At 43.1% G+C, this 26,570-nt stretch overlaps 1 protein-coding gene across 1 annotated transcript in view; it reads left to right on the top strand.

Annotated features, from left to right (window-relative positions):
- PCDH15 (protocadherin related 15) overlaps positions 1-26,570 on the top strand; it is a gene marked incomplete at its 5' end in the record, with an annotated part of 435,974 nt that overhangs the window by 339,656 nt on the left and 69,748 nt on the right. Inside the window, one exon of the mRNA XM_081330024.1 lies at positions 11,594-11,721. Within this exon, the coding sequence (XP_081186150.1) occupies positions 11,594-11,721 (128 nt within the window). The remainder of the gene's footprint in view (positions 1-11,593; positions 11,722-26,570) is intronic.

The raw sequence follows: 26,570 nt of genomic DNA, 5'->3' as shown, positions 1-26,570 counted from the left end.
TTAATGATTGTTCAGAGTTACGATGGTCTTCAAAAACAGGTTTGCAGTTAATCCTTGGATTTACAACTGTAGCAGTGTCCTGCAGACATGTAGTTGCTCTTTGTAACTGGTGCACATTTTTGCAGCAGCTCATGATCACGTAATCATCATTCTTGTGTTTCACAACCAACTTCTGATGAACAGAGTTAATTGAGGACATAGTAGTAAAATAATAAATCATGGTCATGTGATGTCCCACTTGATGACCATGGTGATTTGCTTGATAGCTGAATGAGAAATGATGTAAGTCTGTCATGGTCACAAGATTTTCCACTCCAGCGACTATGACTCTTACTAAGGACTAATGTAATGTGCTTAATTCTTCCATCTCAAAATACATCTAATGACAAGTGATATGTTTCTTCTTAGAGAAATAGACAAAAATGAATGGATGAATAAATATAGAAATTAGTCTCATTTAATTGCTGCTAGCAGGTAAAGGCACTCAAATGTATTTTTGTCAAAGCATACAGCTTGGGTTTTTTTTATTTTCTGTTGATAAATTGTATCTTACAAAATTGTTCAAGCGAACTACCGTATATACTTGAGTATAAGCCGAATTTTTCAGCCCACTTTTTGGGCTGAAAAATTCCACTTCGGCTTATACTCCAGTCAACAAAAAAACTTACCGAGGACTTGTGCGCGGCCGAGGCTTTGGTGCTTCCGGGATCGCCCGCACCTCTCCCAAGCCACCGCCGTCCGAGACCTGCCGAAGTTTGGGGAGGTTTGGGGAGGTGCGCGCGCACCTCCCCAAACTCCGCGCCTTGCCTGCCTGCTTCTTTCCGCAGCGGAAAGAAGCAGGCAGGCAGGGCGCGGAGGAACGGAGACTTGCCGACGTTTGGGGAGGTTTGGGCGCCTCCCCAAACCTCGGCAGGTCTCCGTTCCTCCGCGCAGACCTGCCGACGTTTGGGGAGGTTTGGGCGCCTCCCCAAACCTCGGCAGGTCTCCGTTCCTCCTGCCGACCTTTGGGGAGGTTTGGGCGCCTCCCCAAACCTCCCCAAACCTCGGCAGGTCTCCGTTCCTCCTGCCGACCTTTGGGGAGGTTTGGGCGCCTCCCCAAACGTCCCCAAACCTCGGCAGGTCTCCGTTCCTGTTTGGGGAGGTTTGGGCGCCTCCCCAAACCTCCCCAAACCTCGGCAGGTCTCCGTTCCTCCGCGCAGACCTGCCGACCTTTGGGGAGGTTTGGGCGCCTCCCCAAACGTCCCCAAACCTCGGCAGGTCTCCGTTCCTGTTTGGGGAGGTTTGGGCGCCTCCCCAAACCTCCCCAAACCTCGGCAGGTCTCCGTTCCTCCGCGCAGACCTGCCGACGTTTGGGGAGGTTTGGGCGCCTCCCCAAACCTCCCCAAACCTCGGCAGGTCTCCGTTCTTCCTGCCGACCTTTGGGGAGGTTTGGGCGCCTCCCCAAACCTCCCCAAACCTCGGCAGCTCTCCGTTCCTCCGCGCAGACCTGCCGACCTTTGGGGAGGTTTGGGCGCCTCCCCAAACGTCCCCAAACCTCGGCAGGTCTCCGTTCCTGTTTGGGGAGGTTTGGGCGCCTCCCCAAACCTCCCCAAACCTCGGCAGGTCTCCGTTCCTCCGCGCAGACCTGCCGACCTTTGGGGAGGTTTGGGCGCCTCCCCAAACGTCCCCAAACCTCGGCAGGTCTCCGTTCCTCCGCGCAGACCTGCCGACCTTTGGGGAGGTTTGGGCGCCTCCCCAAACGTCCCCAAACCTCGGCAGGTCTCCGTTCCTGTTTGGGGAGGTTTGGGCGCCTCCCCAAACCTCCCCAAACCTCGGCAGGTCTCCGTTCCTCCGCGCAGACCTGCCGACCTTTGGGGAGGTTTGGGCGCCTCCCCAAACGTCCCCAAACCTCGGCAGGTCTCCGTTCCTGTTTGGGGAGGTTTGGGCGCCTCCCCAAACCTCCCCAAACCTCGGCAGGTCTCCGTTCCTCCGCGCAGACCTGCCGACCTTTGGGGAGGTTTGGGCGCCTCCCCAAACGTCCCCAAACCTCGGCAGGTCTCCGTTCCTGTTTGGGGAGGTTTGGGCGCCTCCCCAAACCTCCCCAAACCTCGGCAGGTCTCCGTTCCTCCGCGCAGACCTGCCGACCTTTGGGGAGGTTTGGGCGCCTCCCCAAACGTCCCCAAACCTCGGCAGGTCTCTGTTCCTCCGCGCAGACCTGCCGACCTTTGGGGAGGTTTGGGCGCCTCCCCAAACGTCCCCAAACCTCGGCAGGTCTCCGTTCCTGTTTGGGGAGGTTTGGGCGCCTCCCCAAACCTCCCCAAACCTCGGCAGGTCTCCGTTCCTCCGCGCAGACCTGCCGACCTTTGGGGAGGTTTGGGCGCCTCCCCAAACGTCCCCAAACCTCGGCAGGTCTCCGTTCCTGTTTGGGGAGGTTTGGGCGCCTCCCCAAACCTCCCCAAACCTCGGCAGGTCTCCGTTCCTCCGCGCAGACCTGCCGACCTTTGGGGAGGTTTGGGCGCCTCCCCAAACGTCCCCAAACCTCGGCAGGTCTCCGTTCCTGTTTGGGGAGGTTTGGGCGCCTCCCCAAACCTCCCCAAACCTCGGCAGGTCTCCGTTCCTCCGCGCAGACCTGCCGACGTTTGGGGAGGTTTGGGCGCCTCCCCAAACCTCCCCAAACCTCGGCAGGTCTCCGTTCCTGTTTGGGGAGGTTTGGGCGCCTCCCCAAACCTCCCCAAACCTTGGCAGGTCTCCGTTCCTCCCCGCAGACCTGCCGACCTTTGGGGAGGTTTGGGCGCCTCCCCAAACCTCCCCAAACCTCGGCAGGTCTCCGTTCTTCCTGCCGACCTTTGGGGAGGTTTGGGCGCCTCCCCAAACCTCCCCAAACGTCGGCAGGTCTGCGCGGAGGAACGGAGACCTGCCGAGGTTTGGGGAGGTTTGGGGAGGCGCCCAAACCTCCCCAAACAGGAACGGAGACCTGCCGAGGTTTGGGGAGGTTTGGGGAGGCGCCCAAACCTCCCCAAAGGTCGGCAGGAGGAACGGAGACCTGCCGAGGTTTGGGGAGGTTTGGGGAGGCGCCCAAACCTCCCCAAAGGTCGGCAGGAGGAACGGAGACCTGCCGAGGTTTGGGGAGGTTTGGGGAGGCGCCCAAACCTCCCCAAACAGGAACGGAGACCTGGGGAGGTTTGGGGAGGCGCCCAAACCTCCCCAAAGGTCGGCAGGTCTGCGCGGAGGAACGGAGACCTGCCGAGGTTTGGGGAGGTTTGGGGAGGCGCCCAAACCTCCCCAAACAGGAACGGAGACCTGCCGAGGTTTGGGGAGGTTTGGGGAGGCGCCCAAACCTCCCCAAACGTCGGCAGGTCTGCGCGGAGGAACGGAGACCTGCCGAGGTTTGGGGAGGTTTGGGGAGGCGCCCAAACCTCCCCAAACAGGAACGGAGACCTGCCGAGGTTTGGGGACGTTTGGGGAGGCGCCCAAACCTCCCCAAAGGTCGGCAGGTCTGCGCGGAGGAACGGAGACCTGCCGAGGTTTGGGGAGGTTTGGGGAGGCGCCCAAACCTCCCCAAACAGGAACGGAGACCTGCCGAGGTTTGGGGACGTTTGGGGAGGCGCCCAAACCTCCCCAAAGGTCGGCAGGTCTGCGCGGAGGAACGGAGACCTGCCGAGGTTTGGGGAGGTTTGGGGAGGCGCCCAAACCTCCCCAAACAGGAACGGAGACCTGCCGAGGTTTGGGGACGTTTGGGGAGGCGCCCAAACCTCCCCAAAGGTCGGCAGGTCTGCGCGGAGGAACGGAGACCTGCCGAGGTTTGGGGACGTTTGGGGAGGCGCCCAAACCTCCCCAAAGGTCGGCAGGTCTGCGCGGAGGAACGGAGACCTGCCGAGGTTTGGGGAGGTTTGGGGAGGCGCCCAAACCTCCCCAAACAGGAACGGAGACCTGCCGAGGTTTGGGGACGTTTGGGGAGGCGCCCAAACCTCCCCAAAGGTCGGCAGGTCTGCGCGGAGGAACGGAGACCTGCCGAGGTTTGGGGAGGTTTGGGGAGGCGCCCAAACCTCCACAAACAGGAACGGAGACCTGCCGAGGTTTGGGGAGGTTTGGGGAGGCGCCCAAACCTCCCCAAACGTCGGCAGGTCTGCGCGGAGGAACGGAGACCTGCCGAGGTTTGGGGAGGTTTGGGGAGGCGCCCAAACCTCCCCAAACAGGAACGGAGACTTGCCGAGGTTTGGGGACGTTTGGGGAGGCGCCCAAACCTCCCCAAAGGTCGGCAGGTCTGCGCGGAGGAACGGAGACCTGCCGAGGTTTGGGGAGGTTTGGGGAGGCGCCCAAACCTCCCCAAACAGGAACGGAGACCTGCCGAGGTTTGGGGAGGTTTGGGGAGGCGCCCAAACCTCCCCAAAGGTCGGCAGGAGGAACGGAGACCTGCCGACGAGCCTTGGCCACACAGGGTATTCCTGTGTATTCAGGCTTGCAAAATGGCGGATCGAGCCTCTGCTGGCGGCAGAGGCTTGCAGAACGGCGGATCGGCTTATACTCGAGTCAATAACTTTTTCCAGTTTTTGGGGGTGAAATTGGGGGTCTCGGCTTATACTCGAGTCGGCTTATACTCAAGTATATACGGTATTTGGTTTTGGGTTGCTTGAAGAAAACCAATAGGGAAAAACACACATTTAACTGTTCCTGATACAACTTGGTTACTAGTCCTTTCATCATCTTGGTAGTTTTTTTGTGGGCTTATCAATGTTTTGTTTTAAACTGTGCAGAACTGAATGCAATTCTCAAGCAAGGCCTGACCATGACAGAGAAGAGCAGGATAATTATTTTCTGTGGTCCGGACTCTTTGCTTTTTTGATGCTCTTCATCCTCCTATTCAGCTTGTCCTGTAGACTTATATTAAGCTCACACAAATGTGTCAATTTTATTTCTCTTTCCATTGACTTCTGTCGCTCAAGAGGGCTGCCATGTTAAGAGCTATCGATTTACATATTTTCCTCCTCTGCAATGAAATACCCCTCCCTTTTCATGAAGCCTATTTTTAATATATATAAGTTGTAGCCTTCCAGCACTGTGTCCACACATCTCTATCATTCCACCATGTTCAGTAATATCTATGACATCATATTTATATTCCTGGGCTAGGATTTCCAGATCTTCTTGTTTCTTTCCCATACTTTTTGTATTGGCATAAAAGTATCTAGGAGTGGACTAGGAGTGACATGATAGCAGTGTTCCCATATCTAAGGCAGTGGCTGCCAACCTTTTCTATACCCCGCACCCCTAGAACACTTCTGATATAATCTCACACTCCTTACAAAAGATCAAAATAACAGCAACAAATTATGCACATGCACTATAATTTTGAAAAGTCAAGTTTTCGCACCCCTTGGAATATCATCTTGCACCCCCAGGAGATGCGAGCATCCCTGGTTGTGAACCCCTGATCTAAGGGGTAGTCATAAAGAAGAGGGGATCAACCTATTCTCCAAAGCATCTGAGGGCAGGACAAGAAGCACTGGGTGGAAATTAATCAAGGAGAGAGGCAACCTAAAACTAAGGAGAAATTTCCTGACAGAATAATTTATCAGTAGACTGACTTGCCTCTGGAAGTTGTGGATGCTCCAACACTGGAGACTTTTAAGAAGAATTTGGGCAACCATTTGTCTGAAATGGAATAGGGCTTCCTTCCTGAGCAGGGGCTTGGACTAGAAGACCTCCACGGTCCCTTCCAACTCTGTTATCCTGTTATCCTAGTCTGTAGTTGGCACTCTTTAATGATCTGACTCTTGTATTTTAGCTATTTCCTATCTATATAACTGCCTACCTTGTCAGCTGTGTCCTCACCTTTGGTGTTTCAGAACCCTCCCTTTTTTGACCTGGACTAGAAAACCTCCAAGGTCTCTTCCTGACAATTGATTCTATGAATCTCTAAGTACTTTAAATATCTCCTGGTGAAAAGTTCAAAAATCTGATAGATTTTTTTTTTAGTTCCTTTGAGGAATAAAGAACATGCATGCTGTGGGATACAGACACCAAAGTGCCACTAAAATCTAATGGAATATGTTTTTCAAACAGATGTTCATTGAATTTGGATTTTTTTTTCATGTCACATTTTTCATTAAGTCAAAAATAGCTTTTGATGAACAGGTCTTCCATTAACAGAAGGGCATCTCTAGATACTAATCAAAATTTTGAGAGCTGAAAGCACAATATTAGGAAAAGTGCAGTTTTGATTGGAGTGTTTATTTTTTTCATGATTTGTAGATTTAATAAATTAACACCCCTATACTAAAGCCAAAGTCTGATTTTTAAAACATCAAAGTTTTGTTAAATTACCTCTCTTGTACAATTAATAATCTGATTAGGATTTTTTATTCAGTTTGCTGCTATATTCCTATATTGCTCCTTTATATTCTATTAGAATCAGTTGGAAGCTATGGGGTTTAGTATATATTTTGGGGGGTTTGCATAATGTTTTTTTTTTGGTATTAATAATATTAATATTATCTCCTGCAATATACTTTTTTCTCTATGTACCTAAAGGAACAAGATATGGGATTTTAACATGCACCGGAGAGCAAGCCTATATTACTATATTAGCATGCAGATGTTTTATTATGGTCAGCTACACTTTACAACTTTGTTAGAAGGCTAGAATTAAATACTGAATGACTCATGGCTAAGCAAAAACCAATAAAATATATGCCATATATAAGAATAAAATGATGATGCAAAACGGAGAATGTTAATTAAATGTCAGTGAAGATTAATATCGGATAGATATTTGAAAGTATCCGTATAATCCATATCTAAGAGGAAGAAACATTTTAAGAGTTTGATATCAGAATTCAGAGCAATTACTGTATATGACACAGAATTAAAAATTCTTGAACTGCTCTTCACAATATAGTTGCCAAGTAACAGCACCATATGACTCATTCCTTTGTTTGTAGCAGCCGTGGAGATAATACCCCATTGTGTTTGCTTATAACTATATTGATGTCAAAACAAGACCGATAACAAGTCTGATAACAGGGTAAAAAAAAATTAGACTGAAGCAATCATTTTATATGGCACATTGGTATACACAAAAGCTCATAGCACCTTACTGAATTGTGGAAAAATCTGGTTTTATGAAAGTTAGGGTAACACTGAAAATATTAATTATTTTAGGTGGCATAGGCTGTAACCATATCTCTGAGTTATTAAGTCTGTCTTCAGATATAATGGATTGTCCTTTATCATAACTTCTTTGACAATAGAACTCTAAATATTTGAGGAAAACATAGGACAATTAGATCGAGGCAGAAGAAAGGGAAAAAGGATTCCAGTCATGGATTCATTGATGCAGAAGAGTAGAATACCATGTTTCCCCGAAAATAAGACCCACCCTTATAATTAGCCCTAGCCTGATTTTTTGGGGGGTGGGCCTAATATAAGCCCTACCCCCAAAATAAGCCCAGTGAGTGAGTGTGGACAGCACAAGCTGGCCCCTTGGCAAAGAGCAGGTAAGTCCACTCTCAGAGGCAGAGATAGGGAGAAGTATTTGGGCGCATACTGTATGGGGCGCTTGGGAATTGAGCAAATCACTTTGTTCCCAAGCACCCCATAGGTGCCCAAACACATTTCCTCCAATGATGGACACTGGAAGCCTCATCTCCCTGAGAATGGGGCGCTTTGAAATGGAGCAATTAGCTCCACCTCTGAGTGTCCTCTTTGCAAGCAGACGGAGCTTCCAGTCTCCACCAGATCTCTGTTCAGTGGAAAAGTGTTGGGGCACTTGGGAACTGAGTGAATTGCTTCATTCTTCCACACCTGCCAAGCCTCATCACAGCGGCACCGTCCTGCCACGAGTGGCTGAAAGCAGCCACAGAAGATGTTGGGCAGCGGCCAGGCTCCTTGATGGGGCTGTTGCCACTGCCATGACACATGTTGGGGCATGGGAGGCCTGGCTACGCGACATCTGCAGCATGGTAAGCAGGGCACATGCAGCAGATCCCCCCCCCACGCCAAGCCTCATGGCAGTGGCACCGTGCTGCCGTGATAAGTGGAAACTGGCCACAGAAAAAGGGCAGCAGCCAGGCTACTTAACAGGACTGTTGGTGGCACCATGGCAAGGTGCGATATGTGTTGGGGCATGGGAGGTGTGGCTACAGGAGACCTGCAGCAAGGTAAGTGGATGCATGGGGCATGGGGCAGATCCCCTCTCCCCCCTGCCTTACCTCGTGGCAGCAGCACTGGCGCAACACACCACATGGTGTCCTGCTGTGAGCAGCCAAAAACAGCCGCAGAACAAGTGGTAGAACAGGTGTCAGGGGACAAAATAAGACATACCCTGGAAATAAGGCCTAGTGCCTCTTTTGGAGGCAAGAAAAATATATAGGACCAGGTCTTATTTTCAGGAAAACACAGTACTAATCTCCACTTGGTAGTCCCAAAGGTGCTTTTTCAAAAGGCAACTGGACTTCGTTTTTTTTCTAGAAGACAATTCGCTTCTCATCCAAGAAGCTTTTCCAGTTCTGAGTCAAAACTTTAGTCACAACTGTAGGAGATTCTTGGATGAGAAGTAAAACATCTTTAAGGAACAACAAAGTCCAGTTGCCTTTTGAAAAAGCACCTTTGAGACAGCCATGACCTGTATTACTGAGAATTTCCATAGACGTTTCCACTTGGTATTTTTGGGGATCCTGCATATGAAGTGGGATATAATACTGTCTTCAGAAATATCAATAGAACTATTCTGTCAACTTTCTTTTAATAGCTTAGTCAAACAATGTTCGTACACACAGTGGTTATTTTGGAAAAATGCTTAGGAATGCATTCTGTTCCCTGAAAAATTCTCTGAGCTTGAAGTATTAAAGAAATCTTAATTCACAGTACATATAGCTTGTGAAAATTTATATTTTCTAGAAAAGAGTTAACTTAATCTTTCTGTTTCCATTAGTCTGTCAACGATAACATTTTATGAGTGCTGTCATTTCAGAACTAAGCTACAGGCCTGCAGTAATTTGTAGCTAAAATGTTGAAGCGAGAACTAAAAGCCTACATCTTATATAGACTTATTAAGTTTAAAAGTAGCTGGTCTAAATTTCTAATTTCCAATATTTTCTTCATAGTGTCCCTTCAGAATAGGCATTTCTGTATGGTAAAGTGGGATTGCACCAGCCTTTCCCTAACACAGCTTTTTATTCTGCAGTTGATTTAGCTGTACAACAAGGTCTTATTTCAAATGCTGCAATTGTATACTTGCAATATAATGTCTAGCATTACAGATGTGCTATCATATGCCACCCCCACCCATCCACTCATGATTGTGGATTGAATCTTTTAATTAATGAGGTGATGAATGACATATATAAACTGCAATGCAAAAACTCGCATAAAATCCAGGCATTGCTATTTTCAATGTTGCAGTAAACTATCAGTTCTTGGTTACCACGTCATGAAAATGCAGTGCAGCTTGTAAAACAATTTCTGTCGAATCCAAGCAATACTTTTGTTTGTTTCTTTGTTTCTACTGCATAGGTGGCAGTAATTTCTGTAAAGTCTTCCATATCCAATTTTTTGATTGTCTTAATAGTTGCAAAAATACTGGTCCATATTCTTCTTTCTCTCTTTGTTTTCAACTGTTTGTTGAAACCTTTGGGTGGCCAAGAGTTGCATTTTGTGTGTTGGTTTTTTTAACAATCAAAATTTACATTGAGAAGAGGCTATGAAGCCAAATGGTGGGCCTTGTAAAAATTTAAAAATACAGGATTATGTTTAAAATATAAATAATAAAATAAAATAAAATAAAATAAAATAAAATAAAATAAAATAAAATAAAATAAAATAAAATAATAAAATGCACTCTTTCAGCGGTATAATGTGGACTTTCTCCAAAACATATAATGTTTTGATGTCGTATTTCAGCAGTAAACCTACATTTTCTCAATATATTTTGAAAAGATATTGTTGATTTCAGTGCCAATATCAAAAGTGGCATGCTTCAATTCTACTTATAGCTTTAGAACTCTTTTTTCAGCATAGTGGTCAAAAAGCAAATAATCCAACATAATAAGTGGCAATTATGTGTAAACCTATCCCACATATGGCTCTTTGAAATAGCCATAACTAGGTGTCATGCAAAAGAATCAATTGTGCAAGGATATAATTTTTTGCTGGTAAATGGGATTTCTTCCAGCAAACTGACTTTGAACTGTTTTCCAGAATGTGCCAATTTATTTTATTAGGAAGTCTGAAAAGAGATATGAGTGCTTTTCATTTTTTGCTTGGTTGTGCTTGGTTTTTTTATTTCTAATATTTAGATTTGGTACTCTTTCCAAAACAATAGATTGGAAGGAAATTGTGTAATGAGGCTCAGGATTCTGTCTGTTGCTCTCACCAGTCATCAGCACAATACCTTGGGAATGGGAGGAGATTTAGTGTGGAGAAGCCACCGACAGACAACTGGTTTGGAAATAGGTTGGATCTGGTCAAAGGCTGGATAGAGAGAAAATGAAGCATCTATGTAGGAAAGAGCAGTTGGACAATGTCTTCAAATGTTGCTGAACTGACGGGGACTGGAGGCTAAAACATAAGGAACGGTTGCTGGAATTGGGTATGTCTAGTTTAATGAAGAGAAGGATGAAGGGTGACATGATAGCAGTGTTCCAATATCTCAGGGGCTGCCACAAAGAAGAGAGAGTCAAGCTATTCTCCAAAGCTCCTGAAGGCAGGACAAGAAGCAACGGATGGAAACTAGTCAAGGAGAGAAGCAACCTAGAACTACTAAGGAGAATTTTTCTGACAATTAAAACAATCAGTGGAACAAACTGCCTCCAGAAGCTGTGAATGCTCCAACACTGGAAGTTTTTAAGAAGAGAACGGACAGCCATTTGCCTGAAATGGTATAGGGCAGGGGTGTCAAACTGCCGGCCTGCGGGCCGGATGCGTCATCCCAAAACTGTGCCCACCCCATTGCTGGCAATGGAGAAAAAGCTCCAATACCATTGTGCGATGTCACATGACATTGTGAGTTTGATATATCTGGTATAGGGTTTCCTGTCTGAGCAGGGGGTTGGACTAGGTGACAAGCAAAATTGATGACAAATCTTGCACAGAACATCATTTATTAATAATGGTGACAAGCAATCTTTTTTTAAAAAAAATGCATCTCTTTCAGCCTTTAGGACCAAGAATTTAATGCTATTAATTAATTGCTGGACCTGCATTTGGAATTACCTGAAGAATGGAAAAGAAGAATAATTGAAAACAAAGATTAAAATTTTAAAAATAATTAGCAGCCTTTAAGGAAAAACAAAACTTGACACATCCATAGTCAATATTTCTATGCTAGGAAGGACAGTTGAGTTTGACTTCGTCCTTCATTGTAGAGTTTTCAAACTCTTGTGTTGATTTTTTTTTGAGAAAACAGTTTTGTTTAAGTGCCACAGAGGCAGCAAAATATAAACTTAATTTCTTCAGCAACTTTAGAACAAAAACATGAACTAATTATTTATGCTTCCTAAAAAATGTAAATATGCGGCAATTTTCTTTACAGCTGTTGTAACAGAATCTAGAAGGGACATGCTTATGACTTAAGGCAGTCCGTGTATTCTAATTTTGCTTTTGTTTTTACTTGTAGGCAATACTGCAAAGATATTCATTGAGATTCAGGATGAAAACGATCATGCTCCTATCTTCACAAAAAAGATTTATATAGGAGGTGTCTCTGAAGACGCTAGAATGTTTTCTTCTGTGATCAAAGTGAAGGTAGGAATTGTGCTGAACAACCCATTTTGCTTTCAATATTTTTAAAAGGTACACTTATAAAGCAAACCTACCATCCATTCAAACACGTACCCCAGAGTCTTATCTGCATGCAGAAAGACCACTTGGTATGCATACAGATTTTCAGCTATCTGAGAGTGGAAGATTTGCTTATTGAAAACTATTTAACAGAATTTTTCAAAACTGCAGAAGAAGAGTTGAAAGGAATTTGAAAATCGAGAGCTGTGACAGGGCTGGAAATTGCTTCACTTCCTTAAATACAGAAGAAGCTTCTGTAATAGTTTTGATATAGTTTTCATAGAGGTTTTTTTTAAAAAAATTACTGCTTTCTTTTTAATCCCATAGCATGCCATTAATACTTCCAGTCAGATCCAGTATTTTTTAACTTGTCGTACTTATTGATATAATAAGGTTTTTTTACTACATTCTGCCTACTCTTTAAGGTATAATTATTCTTGCTTAGCCATTATGAGTTCAAAATCTGACCTCCTGTATCTCTGCAATCTTCCCAGAATATACTGTTTAATATTGCTACCAGTAGGAAGGTTGAAGGTTGATTGACAAAAAGTGTGTTTATGTAGCTCAATCTAGCTCTTGCCCTACCTACAATATCTCTGAATTGACATAATCAAGAACTGCCTGGAAGAAAACATGGAAGAAACACTTGGTGTTGTTGTTCCACTGGATTTTTTTAACCCTCAAAAAAAAAAGGCTCAAGCAAGATCGAATTCCTTATAAATTAGGCTTCTGGAACTACTTTTCTGTTTTAAAAAAAGGTGGCAGCTTATACATTTTTCCAGATCCATTACTGTACATAACATACAAAATGTGGTAGACCACAAGCTAAATCTTAAAAAAATATAATGAATTATTTTGTATATCAGAAACAGAATCACTTTTGAATGTAGAAATAAGCTATATACAGAGTATTGGATACTGCCTGAAAAATAGCAGTATGAAATAAATATTTTCTCATACTTTGTACCATTCTCTAGGACAATTTTATCATGTTATGTAGATATGACTATAAAGATATTTTATTTGTTGGATAAATAATAGTATGATTATAAGGTGCATATTCATTACAATATCTGATTTCCTTATATTATGCTCACATATAAGTATATCATGTATACTTTTTTCTCATGCTTTATGTTACGTTTGTATCCTACATTCCCTCCAAGATTATAAGGGGATATATGTAACATTTCTTCTTCCAGGTTTTCCCCATCAACTACTGCAAGATTTTTCATTTGGCTGTTTGATCATTTAATATAATTTGAGCTCCTAAAGCAATTTGGAACATAAGAAAAATGAACAAAGCATAAAAGAGCCCTCAAATTTCTTACAGCACCATCACAGAAAATCCAATGTGCATTCTTTTTTAAACATTATTTGGGGTATACAGTAGATTCAAAATATTTTCAGGCAGATTAATGTTGTTAAACCATAAGAAATACTTATTTAAACTTTTATTGCTTTTCCAAAATTGGATATTGTAAATGCCTTGTTCTACAAATCATAAATAACTAGTAATATTAATGTTAATCATATATTTAAACTTCTGATAAAAAATAAATAAATTGTTGGTTTTGCTTTAAATATAGTTCCTCTTAAAAATCCAAGCATTTTAGGTGTTTTTGAAGCTGCTAAATTGTGTGGGCCACATTGTGATCAACTAAAATGTTTTGATGATTTTTCTGATTCTGTCGTTTCTACATCTTATGAGAAGCCATTAGAAAAATGGGAAAACAACCAATAAATAACAAAATACTGTACAACTAAATACTTTCTGCTTTAAATCATTTTAGCCATTATGTATAGAATTTTAAGGAATGCGGTGGCTCAGTGGGTTAGGATGCTGAGCTTGTTGATCAGAAGATTGGCAGTTTGGCGGGTCGAATCCCGAGTGCCGCGTAGCAGAGTGAGCGCCTGTTACTTGTCCCAGCTTCTGCCAACCTAGCAGTTCGAAAGCACATTAAAAATGCAAGTAGAAAAATAGGGACCATTAGGGTGGGAAGGTAACAGTGTTCCATGCGCCTTTGGTGTCTAGTCATGCCGGCCACATGACCACGGAGACGTCCTCGGACAAGCACTGGCTCTTCGGCTTTGAAACAGAGATGAGCACTGGCCCCTAGAGTTGGAAACGACTAGCACACATGTGCGGGGGAACCTTTACCTTACGTATAGAATTTTAGGATTCCAAATTCACAGTAGCTCTTCTTACATTGGAGAAAGCCTGAAGTAATGAATAAAGCTAAGGATTAAAATAATGCCATTTTGCTTTTGAAGTTCAAACCTTACATTAAAAACAAAATCAAAGGAATACTTCTGATTACTTAGCTTGGTTGCTCTATTTTAATGGAAAGGGAAGTTCTATCAGTGCAAATTTAATAGGCAGAATCATTAAAATGCACACTTAAAATAAGATGTAAGAAGAGAAATAGTTGATCTCTTGAGTAAAAAAAAGAAGGCTCCAATGTTTTGCTGAGGTAGAAATGTTTCGTTATTATTGCTATTCCTATGAGCTTCTCAGCAGGTCCTTGACAATGATAAATGTATGTGAAAACTTGAAAACAGAAAATATCATAACATTTTGAAGTGAGATTTTTAACTCTTCAAAAGCATTGTATATTTTATATTCTGAGCCAGATTCTAGAAGTACATTAGTTGCTCATAGTAGATAAACAGCCTGTTTCTAAATAATGTGTTTTAATTGAATCTCAAAAGGAAGAGCTATCATGCTGCTGATGAATTTTTATTTTGATTGAGAGAACATTGGGCATTTGTGGTGTATAGTGCTGCCAAATTACCAGTCTGGAATTAGATGAAAATCATTGACTAAGAGGTGTGCTTTTTGTTTGTTTGTTTTTGCTTTCCAGCCATATAACTTCAAGAAATCTAAGCTGCTATTTACATATGCCCAGATTAAAATGCAAACCAAGTTAATTACTCCCTACTGCTATTAAGACAGGTGTGAAGCTTTGCTCACCACCATTTCTTCCCGCTTGTGGCATGTTCTCAGTAAGAACCAAGCCAAATAGATGATTATTCAGATTTGTGCTATTTTTCCCAGACTGGGAGAAGGATGGGCAGCTGCCATAGGCATCATTGGCAATTTCCTTCCTTGGGAGAAATTGAAACTTAAGGAATAGAAAATAGTTTTAAAATATTCTTTCCATATGCCAGGATCCTGATCAAGCTATCATGTGGCTATTAAAACCATTTACATTAAAAGTGTATATACACATTTAGTATATCATACCGCTTGCCTCTCAAGACTTTGATTTTCCTTTAGAAGAAAAAGAAGAATGAAGAACACTGTTGTCCAGACTGAGCTGCCAAAATGGGTAGTTAAGGTGTGATGGGAAGTGTACAAGAGAGTCCCCCAAGAAAAAAAAAGATGTGTCAAAGTGAAGCTAATTATGGATCTTATAAAGCAGACATGTCAAACACAAGGCCTGGGGGCCGGATCCGGCCCGCGAAGTGGTTTCATGTGGCCCACGAAGCGATCCTGGAAACAGTGAGGGAACGGCCCCCACTGCCTTGGCCCAGAGACCCTCCTTCTGCCAGAGACCCTCAGATCTGTCCCACTCCTGCCTGGGCCCCCATAGGCAACCTTGATGCAATGTAGAGCTGGCCACGCCCACCCAGTAGGCCATACGCACTCTAGCCATGCCCACCCAGTAGGCCACACCCACCCTGGCCATACCCACCCGGCCCCCTGAGGGCAACCGCAATGCTGATGTGGCCCTCAATGAAATTGAGTTTGACACCCCTGTTATAAAGCTTTGAATCTTCATTGTTTATGTGTTTATAAGTTTGGAATGATACAGATGATTAGAATAACAGAATAACAGTGTTCTTGGACGTTGGAGGCTTTCTAATTCAACTTCTTGATTGAGCAGGAAACCCTACACCATTTCAGACAAATGGTTGTTCAGTCTCTTCTTAAAAACCTCAAGTGTTGGATAACGCAGAACTTTTGGAGGCAAGTCGTTCTACTGATTAATTGCTCTGTCTGGAAATTTCTCCTTAGTTCTAGGTTGCTTCTCTCCTTGGTTAGTTTCCATCCATTGTTTTTTGTCGTCGCTTTGGAAAATAGGTTGTCTCCCTTTGCTTTGTGGCAGCCCCTTAGATATTGGAACACTGGTATCATGATACCCCTAGTCCTTATTTTTGTTAAACTAGACATATGCAATTCCAGCAACTGTTCTTCATATGTTTTAGCTTCCAGTGCCATTATCATTTTGGTTGCTCCTATCCTACTTTTGCTCACATAAATAATCCTGTGAGGTAGATTGAACTGGGAGTCCCTGCACAGACCTTCCGTGAGTTGAGGTGGGTTAGGATTTAGGCATCCCTACATTTAGTCCAAAATCTTAACTACTATATCAACATTGGCTTTTGTTGTGACTCAGGGCCAGCCTGTGGGTCCGGCAGCCGGCTCAGATGTCTCGGATGACTCAGATGAGGGGGAGGAGGAGGGTGTGGAAGACGAACTGGCTGATGATGGCTTGGAGGCTTCGCAGAGCCCCCAGCCGGGGCCCTCTTCTCAGCTGCGTGAGCCCGATAGTGCGGAGGATGATGACCCACAGCTGGCCCTGTTCAAGGACGCCCGACGCAGGAGGCAGTCGAGCAGGAACAAACAGAGAAAGGCTGTGGGACTCCTCGGGAGGAGGCACAGGGAGGCCACGCCCTGAACTCTAAATAAAAGGAGTGTTTGGGGAAGGGCTGGTTGCTGAAAGCAACCCTTCCGTTTGAGGATTCAAGTTCCAGTGTTTTTGTTTCTTGTTCTGTTGTTTGAGTAATAAATCTTGGCAGACGCTTTTCAGCCTCAGACGCTCTCCAGTCTCTACTGTTTGAACAGGGGTTTGCCTTATTGCAAGGCCGGTAGCAGGCTGGTTCAGAACAGCTTTATTTATATAGCAGGGTTCAAATATGCCATATGAACAAGACTATAGTCCATAAGTATAAGCATCTCTCTTGCTGAAAAGATTTATTAGTTAGAACATTGGGCTAATGCCTCCTTAAGTAACACCAGCTGCCTGAAATTAGTGCAGGTTCGAGTCCCACCAGGCTCAAGGTTGACTCAGCCTTCCATCCTTCCGAGGTAGGTAAAATGAGGACCCAGATTGTTGGGGGCAATTAAGCTGACTTTGTAATAATGCCGCTTGGGGTGTGTGTGAAAGCCCTAATAAGCAGGCATATACATAGAATGAAGGCTACTGCTAAGCTTGTAAGCCGCCCTGAGTCTTCGGAGAAGGGCAGGATATAAATGGAATTAAAATAAAAAAATAAAATAAAAAAAATGAAAAAAATAAATGTTATTCTTTTTACTAAGCAGTATTATGAGGAATGATTGCTGAGATCTGTTCTGCTGAAAAAGAAAGGTGTCATTTTTTTATATTCCCTGTTTTCCACTAGATTAAGATTTTGTACTTAAGAAAATAAAACAAAATCTTGCAACTCATAATGTGAGAAAAGAAGGATAGATGAGTAGAGTGTCAAAATATTGTCCAAAAAATAAAACCATTTATAACAAATAAATGTTAACTACAGTGCTTTCTGAAAAGGAAAAAAAAATCTACTGTCTTTTCCCTTTAGCCAAAAGAATCAGGGTAGTCATGGGCAGTTGCAAGAGAAGAACTGACTTATTGAGACCTGTGGGAGAAGCCGCTAGTAAAGATTAACAGATAAACCAGAAGCCTATTGTCAACGCTGCTAACATCGGATGTTTTTGCATTGACAACAGTTGGAGATGTAGTCATTTTCTTCTTTTCGCTTTTAAAGTTAGATGATGCTGGGGAGGGGTGGGGAATATACATGAGAGTCCAGCTAGACATAATAACACTGAATCTAGTGTGAGAATCAAGGTTGTTGAAATAAGCGATGATAAGGAATTGGAGAACTGGAGGGAAAGCCTGCACTTCAAACTAATTGGGGAATGTGATTTATGACTGTTAATTGGAGAAGGGAATTGTGCTTTGATACTATGTGCTCAGGAGAGGGGAATTCAGTTTTTGGCTTCGATTATGTTAGTGCCGATGTTATGCTACTCGAATAAAGATTCTTTAAGGTAAACAATGCCTCGAAGTTCTTTGAAGAGTTCCATTTGTCAGAACCATGACACCTATATTATTTATCATCAAGATACTTGAAGGATTATCTATTCCAATTAGTGTCATCTTGTCCAAGGATTCCTGTAGAAGACGATATTGGGAGTGCTCTAGTTTCATAAGACAAGGAGGAGGCTAATGCAAGGTTTTATACCTTATCTTTGGCACCTGTTGTTTGAAACAGCTTCCATCTAAAAGTTAGAGTACACTTTTCCATAAGCTAGCAAAGCTGAACTCTTCTGAAAGGTGTTTAAGATGTAATTCTTCAGCACCATTATGTTTTTATTCTACACTTTACTATTATCACTATTTTTGATACTCTCTTGTAACCCCCCCGCCGTGGGTGCGCGGTGCCAACCAGATGGTACCGCCCTAGGCGCCTAATGGACCCTGATAGGTTCCAGGCAGCGCTTGGGGACGCACATGCACTCCCTGCTCACAGCTCGGCGGATGCCTTAGTGGAAGCCTGGGAGAAGGCAGCCACGGAGGCTCTGGACCGAGTTGTACCCTTGCGGCCTCTGACCCGGTGCAGATCCCAGCGAGCCCCATGGTTCACCGCGGAGCTCCGGGAAATGAAGCGTCGGAGACGGGGCCTAGAGAGCCGTTGGAGATCCAGTCGATCCGAATCCGACCGATTGCGATTAAGAATCCTCACCAGGTCTTATCTCGCTGCGATAAGGGTGGCAAAATCCAACTATTTTTCCACCCTCATCGCGTCCGCAGATAATCGCCCGGCTGCCTTGTTCAGGGTGACTCGCTCCCTACTGAACCAAGAGGTGAGGGAGGAACCCTTGCAGGGTCGAGCCGAGGAATTCGGTCAGTATCTGCTGGATAAAATTGCTCGGATCCGAAACGGCCTGGACTCCAACTGGGCTGAGTTGGAAGAACAAGGCATGGACAGTCTTGTCGACGTCATCTGGGAGGAATTTGATCCTGTGACTCCTAAGGAAGTGGACAGGATTATGAGGAGGTTGAGCTCCTCCACATGCTTACTGGACCCGTGCCCTTCCTGGCTGGCATATGCAGCTCGAGAGGGGACACGAGGCTGGTTCCTGGCGGTCATCTCCGCTTCTCTGAGGGAGGGTCACTTCCCCACCGCCTTGAAGGAGGCGGTGGTGAGGCCTCTCCTCAAGAAGCCCACCTTGGACCCATCCTCATTGAATAACTTTCGTCCAGTCTCCAATCTTCGCTTCCTTGCGAAGGTTGTTGAGAGCGTGGTGGCGCACCAACTCCCTCAGATCCTGGATGAAGCGGTTTATCTAGACCCGTACCAATCGGGCTTCAGGCCGGGCTACAGCACGGAGACGGCATTGGTCGCTCTGATAAATGATCTCTGGAGAGCCCGGGACAGGGGCCATTCCTCTGTCCTAGTCTTATTAGACCTCTCGGCGGCTTTCGATACCATCGACCATGGTATCTTGCTGCGACGCCTCAGGGGACTGGGAGTGGGAGGCACGGTTCTGCGTTGGTTCTCCTCCTTTCTCCAGGGTCGCTCGCAGTCGGTGTTGGCAGGGGGACAGAGGTCGACCCCGAGGCCTCTCGCTTGCGGAGTCCCTCAGGGGTCGGTCCTCTCGCCTCTCCTGTTCAACATCTACATGAAACCGCTGGGCGAGATCATTCGCAGCTTTGGAGTAGGGTACCATCAGTATGCTGACGACACCCAGCTTTTCATCTCAACTCCAAACAACATCAGTGATGCCCTCGACGTGATGTCTCGCTGCCTGAAAGCGGTCCGGGAATGGATGGGGAGGAACAGGCTTCAACTGAACCCGGACAAGACTGAATGGCTGTACGTACCGGCAAGCCAGGATACTCAGAACATCCCATCCCTTAACATCGGGGACAAGTTACTACCCCCTGTTGATAGGGCCCGCAACCTGGGTGTCCTCCTTGACTCGCAGCTCTCCCTGGAAGATCACATAGGAGCTGTGACCAAGGGGGCCTTCTCCCGGGTTCGACTAGTTCGCCAATTACGGCCTTATCTGGACCTGGATGCCTTACGTACAGTCACCCATGCTCTTGTGACCTCTCGCCTAGACTACTGTAACGCTCTCTACTTGGGGCTGCCCTTGAGATCCACTCGGAAGCTTCAACTGGTGCAAAGTGCAGCGGCACGGACACTCTTGGGAGCCTCCCGATACTCCCATATCACACCTCTCCTCCGTGCACTGCACTGGCTTCCAGTTGCCTTCCGTGTGAAGTTCAAGGTGCTAACAATGACTTACAAAGCCCTACATGGCATGGGTCCGGACTACCTACGGGAGCACCTTCTGCCAATGTCAGCACCCCACCGTCCTGTGCGCTCCCACAGAGAGGGCCTCCTCAGGGTGCCACCGCTCAAGGAATGTCGGCTGGTGGCCCCCAGGGGGAGGGCATTCTCAGTGGGTGCGCCAGCCCTCTGGAACAGCTTACCAACCGAAATCCGGATGGCCCCCGACCTCCGCACCTTCCGGCGCGAATTAAAAACTTATCTGTTCCAGCAGTCTGGCCTGGCCTGACAGCTCTAATCTGGGGTCCCAGCTTGTATTTTACTATTGTTTGTTTTCACTATTGTTCATTCTGTATGCCTACCTTATTCTGTACACCGCCCCGAGTCCCTCGGGAGAAGGGCGGTTTATAAAAACAAATAAATAAATAAATAAATAAATAAACCTGCTGAGAGTCTGAATGATTTGGTAGATCAAATCAGAAGACAGGATAGAGGTACAAAGCAGAAATTAACCAATACCCAAACATCCTGTGATTCAGGAATGTATAAAAAAATGTTCAGACTTTCTTGCTTAGGACTGCTCAAAGCTTCTTTTAACCTTTCCTGTCCAAGAAGAACCAGTAGGCAGATTGTATGGAACAGAATAGCTGGATTCATGATTCATGACAAAACATAATTTGTTTTTAACCATGCTTTTATAAACAAAGTTTCATAGTCATCATCACATTAAATGAAATCAAACAGACAGATAGGCCTTAATGTAATACAGGTATTCCTTGAGTTACAACAGTTCATTTAGTGACTATTCAAAGTTACAACCACACTGAAAAAAGTTACTTACTACCATTTTTCACACTTAGACCATTGCAGCATCCCCATAGTCACATGATCAAAATTCAGACGCTTGGCCACTGCCTCATATTTACAACAGTTGCAATGTCCAGGGTCATGTGATCCCCTTTTGCAATCTTCTGACAAGCAAAGTCAATGCAGAGGCCAGATTCACTTGACAACCATGTTATTAACTTAACAACTGCAATGATTCACTTAACAACTGTGGCAAGAAAGGTCGCTAAATGGGGCAAGAGTCACTTAACAAATGTTTTACTTAGCCACAGAAATTTTGATTCAATTGTAGTCGTAAGTCAAGAACTTCCTGTATGTGAACCCCAGTGAAGGTACTTCACTAAGAAAGATGCTACCTTCAATTCAATGATTCATCACTTGAGACAACTGCAGAGAGATTGAGGTCCTCATAAGTTGTTCTTTCTTAAGAATTCCTATGGGAACAGATTGCCAAGGGCAGCTAGACTGTTTTCTTAATAAATAATCTTTGTCAAATTAATGACTGCATTCTTATGGGTACGTATCAGAATTCTGATCCAGTAATATGGATAAACCAGCTTTGATGTTCTGTCTAAAATAATTGATCATTTTTAACTGAAGAACAGTTTATCCAAATAAATTTCTTCAATCTCCATTCATTTTTAGTTATCCATCTATCATTGTTATTCAACATGGAAAAATGTTTTAAAGCTGGATCTTCAACTTCTGTGAATTCTGAATGTCACAGTTTTCACATAACTGGAGTTTGGATAAGATGGTTCTATGCTGTATCATACATTGGGAGCTAAATAACAAGTTCTTTTGGCTTGTGCACTCTCCTAGTTACCTTCTCTCTATGGTTGTGTAATTTTAACTACCGCAGATCATTAGTTTTTGTAGCTATTAATTTTCACTGTAGGAATTTATGTGCTTTGGAATAAAATAAAGCAAAGCAGTTACATGCTTCCAAAGTGATCTCCATTTATTTGTCTGAGAGCCATGAAAAATAGCTTCAATCAGATGTAGTAATTTAAGTTGAAATTAATTCCTAGGATTTTTTTACTCTTAAGAAATTGCTGTAGCTTAAATGTCCAAAGAGTAATGATGTACTCCTATTTCCCATACTATAATACAATAAGAAGCAGAAATATAGTCTATTGTATAGCATTATTGGCAGTCTCCTATTAAATTAAATTAAATGTTTTGGATGAAATCAGAAAGAAAACCTTTCTTAAAAAACTAATGAATTTAAAATGAAGAACAACAGACAAGAAGGAATAATAATCAGTTTATATATATTTCATGAAAAATAAAAATGTGCAGTAAATGTATCTTTTAACTTAACAAATTTAATCCTATTACATCAGGAAAATAATGAAAAATATTTAAATCAAATCTTTCTATTTATGGTGGGATTATTAATAAAATACCTATTTGGGAAAAAGTATATTTACAAGGAAGGGACCCGGTGGCTCAGTGGGTTAGGACGCTGAGTTTGTCAATCAGAAGGTCGGCAGTTTGGCGGGTCGAATCCCGAGTGCCGCGTAGCAGAGTGAGCGCCTGTTACTCGTCCCAGCTTCTGCCAACCTAGCAGTTCGAAAGCACGTAAAAATGCAAGTAGAAAAATAGGGACCACTACGGTGGGAAGGTAACAGCATTCCGTGCGCCTTTGGCGTCTAGTCATGCTGGCCACATGACCACTGAGTCGTCCTCGGACAAACGCTGGCTCTTTGGCTTTGAAACGGAGATGAGCCCCTAGAGTCGGAAACGACTAGCACGCATGTGCGGGGGAACCTTTACCTTTACCTTTACCTTATATTTACAAGGAGAGTTTTGCTACAATTCTACCCTTTCGTTCTGTTTTTTTCTCTTTTCAACCTTTTCTCAATTTTCCTCAAGAACAACATTTTTGCTATCACTGAAAAATGATCTCTCCCACATTCTGAAAGCCTTGTTTCCTTTATTAATTCTACACAGCCTTTCATCGCAAACACAATCAAATCAACCTGCTTTTTGAAGTAGATGCCTCCCTTTAGCACAGGCACATTTAAGTAGGATTAAATTTAAATAACATAAGCAAAATAGGCCTAAACACAGATATTTATAATCATCATTCTTATTTGTTTACTTAAGCATTTCTATAGTTGCCCAATTTCATGCTATGTGATTTTGACGGTATACAAAAAGAATTAAAAACTTTAATCAATCAATATAAAAATAATGTATTTCATTAAAAAGTACTAAAATAGTAAAATGGCAATAAAAACTGAAAACTTCATCAATTGTAGATTCAATTCATAATGACATCAAGGCCTGGAGGGGCAAAGGGGTCTCCACATGTCTCAGGACTTTTTCTCTCATCAATTCGCAACAACAAGGACAATATTTTAGCATATTCATTCAGAATGTTATACAATTTTTTTTCTTAAACTCATCACCTGTCCTTTCATTTTCACCATTCACTGAAATATAAAATGTAATTATTACTAATTTATGAATTCCTACTTTCTATGTGCACTAAATAGTATGGGTGACATTAATTCATACTTTCCGATATGCATTTCAGCTTGTTTATTTAGAATTAAATGTATATTCTTGCCTCCACATTTATATTCTTCAAGTCCAAGTCCAAAATTGTAATATACATATTGAATACACACATGCGCACGCGCGCGCGTGCTCACACACCACATACTCCCCAACAAGGGAGAGGGAGGGGAGAGAGAGAGAGATATTATTCCAGACATTGAAGACCTTGCTGATAGTATTGGTTATCTGTGGTCTCTAACTCTTGAGGGTCTTCTGCTTGAACAGTTCTGTTATGCTGTATCCTAACAGCTTGGAAGTATTTTTAGGATACTGACATGCTACACCAACATGTTCCTACCAATGTTTTAGTCCTCAGAAGTTCAGCCAATTATTTATTGGTTCAACAGCTGTTTCTAAGAAAACATTGCAAATATAGTATTGCAATTTATTCCTTCTCATAGAGTTTCAGGGCTGATGATTAATGAGAACATTCACTTAGAGTCTCTCCTAGCAAAGGATTGTTGCATCTTAATACTATTGCCCTGTCCTACTTGAGTATCTTTTCACACTTCTGTGCTATGGTTAATGATGTTTGCTGAATCCAGGGGCTTTGTCATTCCATTCTGCCTCCAATATCAAAACTATCATACCATCTGTGGTATACGTGAGTTTGTGTGTGTATACATACATATACATATATATGATTTCTTTTGCTATAAGGCATCGGTAAAATAAATTATAGATTTATATCTATTTTTGATTATTATTGTTAAAATATTATTTCAAAATGATGAAATATTAATTTATTATCATCCTAAGGCAGCCTTTTGTTCAACGTCTTATCCAACGTCTTGCTGCTAGCTAGATTCTTTTTATCCTTTTTATAATAAGTATTTTTAAAAAAATAATTGCAGCTATTTGTCTATGAAATTTGCTGTGGTTTTTAAATATTTGTTTAAACATTTTGCATCTCAGTTATGTTTTCAGACATTGTCCCCTCTACATTATCTAGTATTCTTTCTTTATTCAGTCTGCAAGGTTCAATTAACACATTACCCGACAATTGATTAATTAAAAGACTGAGATTCTCTGTTTAATAGTGTTGACATATTCCCTCAGTGTTTTACAGTTCATTAACATCTGGTTATAACACAGAATGCCTTAAGTGATGTTTGGGGTTTTTTGGCTCACCTTTTCTCCAAACTTCTTGACAAAGAGTAATGAGAAGTCAAACACTGTCCTTTTGCATTATTCAGTTTTTAATTAGTTAAGTAATAATTTTGTCAAAGCACTTTTTCAACTCTGAATTGTCCTAGGTTTATCTTAAGTAAGGATATAATATTTATTACAAACAGTTAATTTTTCCTGCCATTACTAATCACTTTCCCACCCCTCTCTCTGTTGCAGAGTCCTTGAGTTGCAAATTACAGAAAGGGATGGTGGACTATAGGTCCCATGCTCCCCAGAAGCTGCACCAAAACCTTCAATAAGGTGTGTGGTGTAGTTGGTTCACATGGTGTGGTAGGATGGAGGGTTTGTTGTCACTGTGTGTTGGGGGAGAGAGAGCACGGGGGGAGGCTCAGCTAATCTCAATGTACACATGTTGTACTTTGACAATAAAGGTTTATTATTATTAATAATTATTAATAATCAGGAGCTCTGTCAAGATTGATCAGATTTCCTGAGCACATAAATCTCTAAAGAAATATATTATGAAGGGAAACAAAGTCTGAAACAGACTGAGCTTTGAATGTTTACTTATAATTGATATAACAACACTAAATTAAAGTGAATATTAGTAGTACCATTCTTAGACATACCAAGAACATGCGTTCTGTACTTATGAAAGTTCAGATATTCGCAATTTCATATCCCTTTGTGCATTTTATGGCATTGAGCTTCCTCACTGAAGACTGTTTGCTGTAAAGGATTTGTGAATTTCAAATGAGTTTCAAATGCAAGGTACCCCTTTCCAGTGTCGGACTGCAAACCAATCATGTTTTAAAAGAGCGTTCACTTTTCTGCTCAACATTTCCACTACTGTGATAACGGTCTGGCCTTGCAACCACTCCTCTGGCAAAGGAGAGCTTCAACTGAGTTCCTGAACTAGTTATCTGATAGAAGCTTATCATATTTCAGTTTAAAAGTTATTCTCCATTAATGCACCACCTTGACTTCTATTATGCCTATGTGTTCCAAGTGTATTATATGTCTTTTATCTTTGGCTTCTGACATACATTTTATTGGCAGATAACTGTAGCTCGGGTGTAGGATGAGGGTGAAGGTTTGTTCTCCGAGCTGGTGGGTTGATTTCCAAACGTTTCGTTAACAAGCTAGGTAACATCTTCAGCGGCATCCCCTAAACGCCGCTGAAGATATTGCCTAGCCTGGTAACGAAACATTCAGAAACCAACCCACAAGCTCGGAGAATGAACCTTCATCCTCATACATTTTATTTTCTGTGCAAATGCCAAGACCTGAGGTAATTCTTTCATTCCAGCTCCCTGTTTAGGTGCTTCACAATTTTATTGCTATCTTCTTTTGTCTGAAATCAAAACATTTTTTTCTCATCAAAACATTTACAAAAGGTCCATTGATAATTCCTATCTGAATCTTTCTGGACTATTTCCACCAAAAGAGGGATTAGACATTCTAGCCCCCTTTGTTTCTAAATGGCAACCAATACAACCATTCAGGCTTCCTCATCTTCTAATCATCTCTCTCCAATGTTAGCAGATGGTGCATTTCCAGACTTGCTATGTGCAGACAATGTTGTAATTTGGTCAGTTTCCCAGGTGGGAATGAGAAGGGCATTGAGGCATTGGCTTCCTTTACATAAACGAACAACTTGTAACATTTTTTTTAAAAAAAACTAAAGCATAGTGTTTACACAACACAACGGTAGATTACATCAATGGAAAATTAACGAAATCCCAGCAGAGCAGCTACATTCTTACAAATATCTTGAGGTGTGGTTCCAGGTTTTCTTATCTTGGAGCTCACATTCTCTTATCAGGAAAGTGTGGCCCAAGGTAGCTCCACAGCTGCCTTAAGATTCTTCTATTCAAAGAGGGAACATTTTATTCCCGCAGCTTGCAAGGTTTTTCTTGCTAAGGTAATCTCTCTGCTTCTTTATGTTGTTCCAACTT

This window comes from Vipera berus (assembly GCF_964194415.1).
Source record: "Vipera berus genome assembly, chromosome: 5".
Classification (NCBI taxonomy): Eukaryota; Metazoa; Chordata; class Lepidosauria; order Squamata; family Viperidae; genus Vipera; species Vipera berus.
This window is presented reverse-complemented; position numbering and strand designations above follow the sequence as displayed.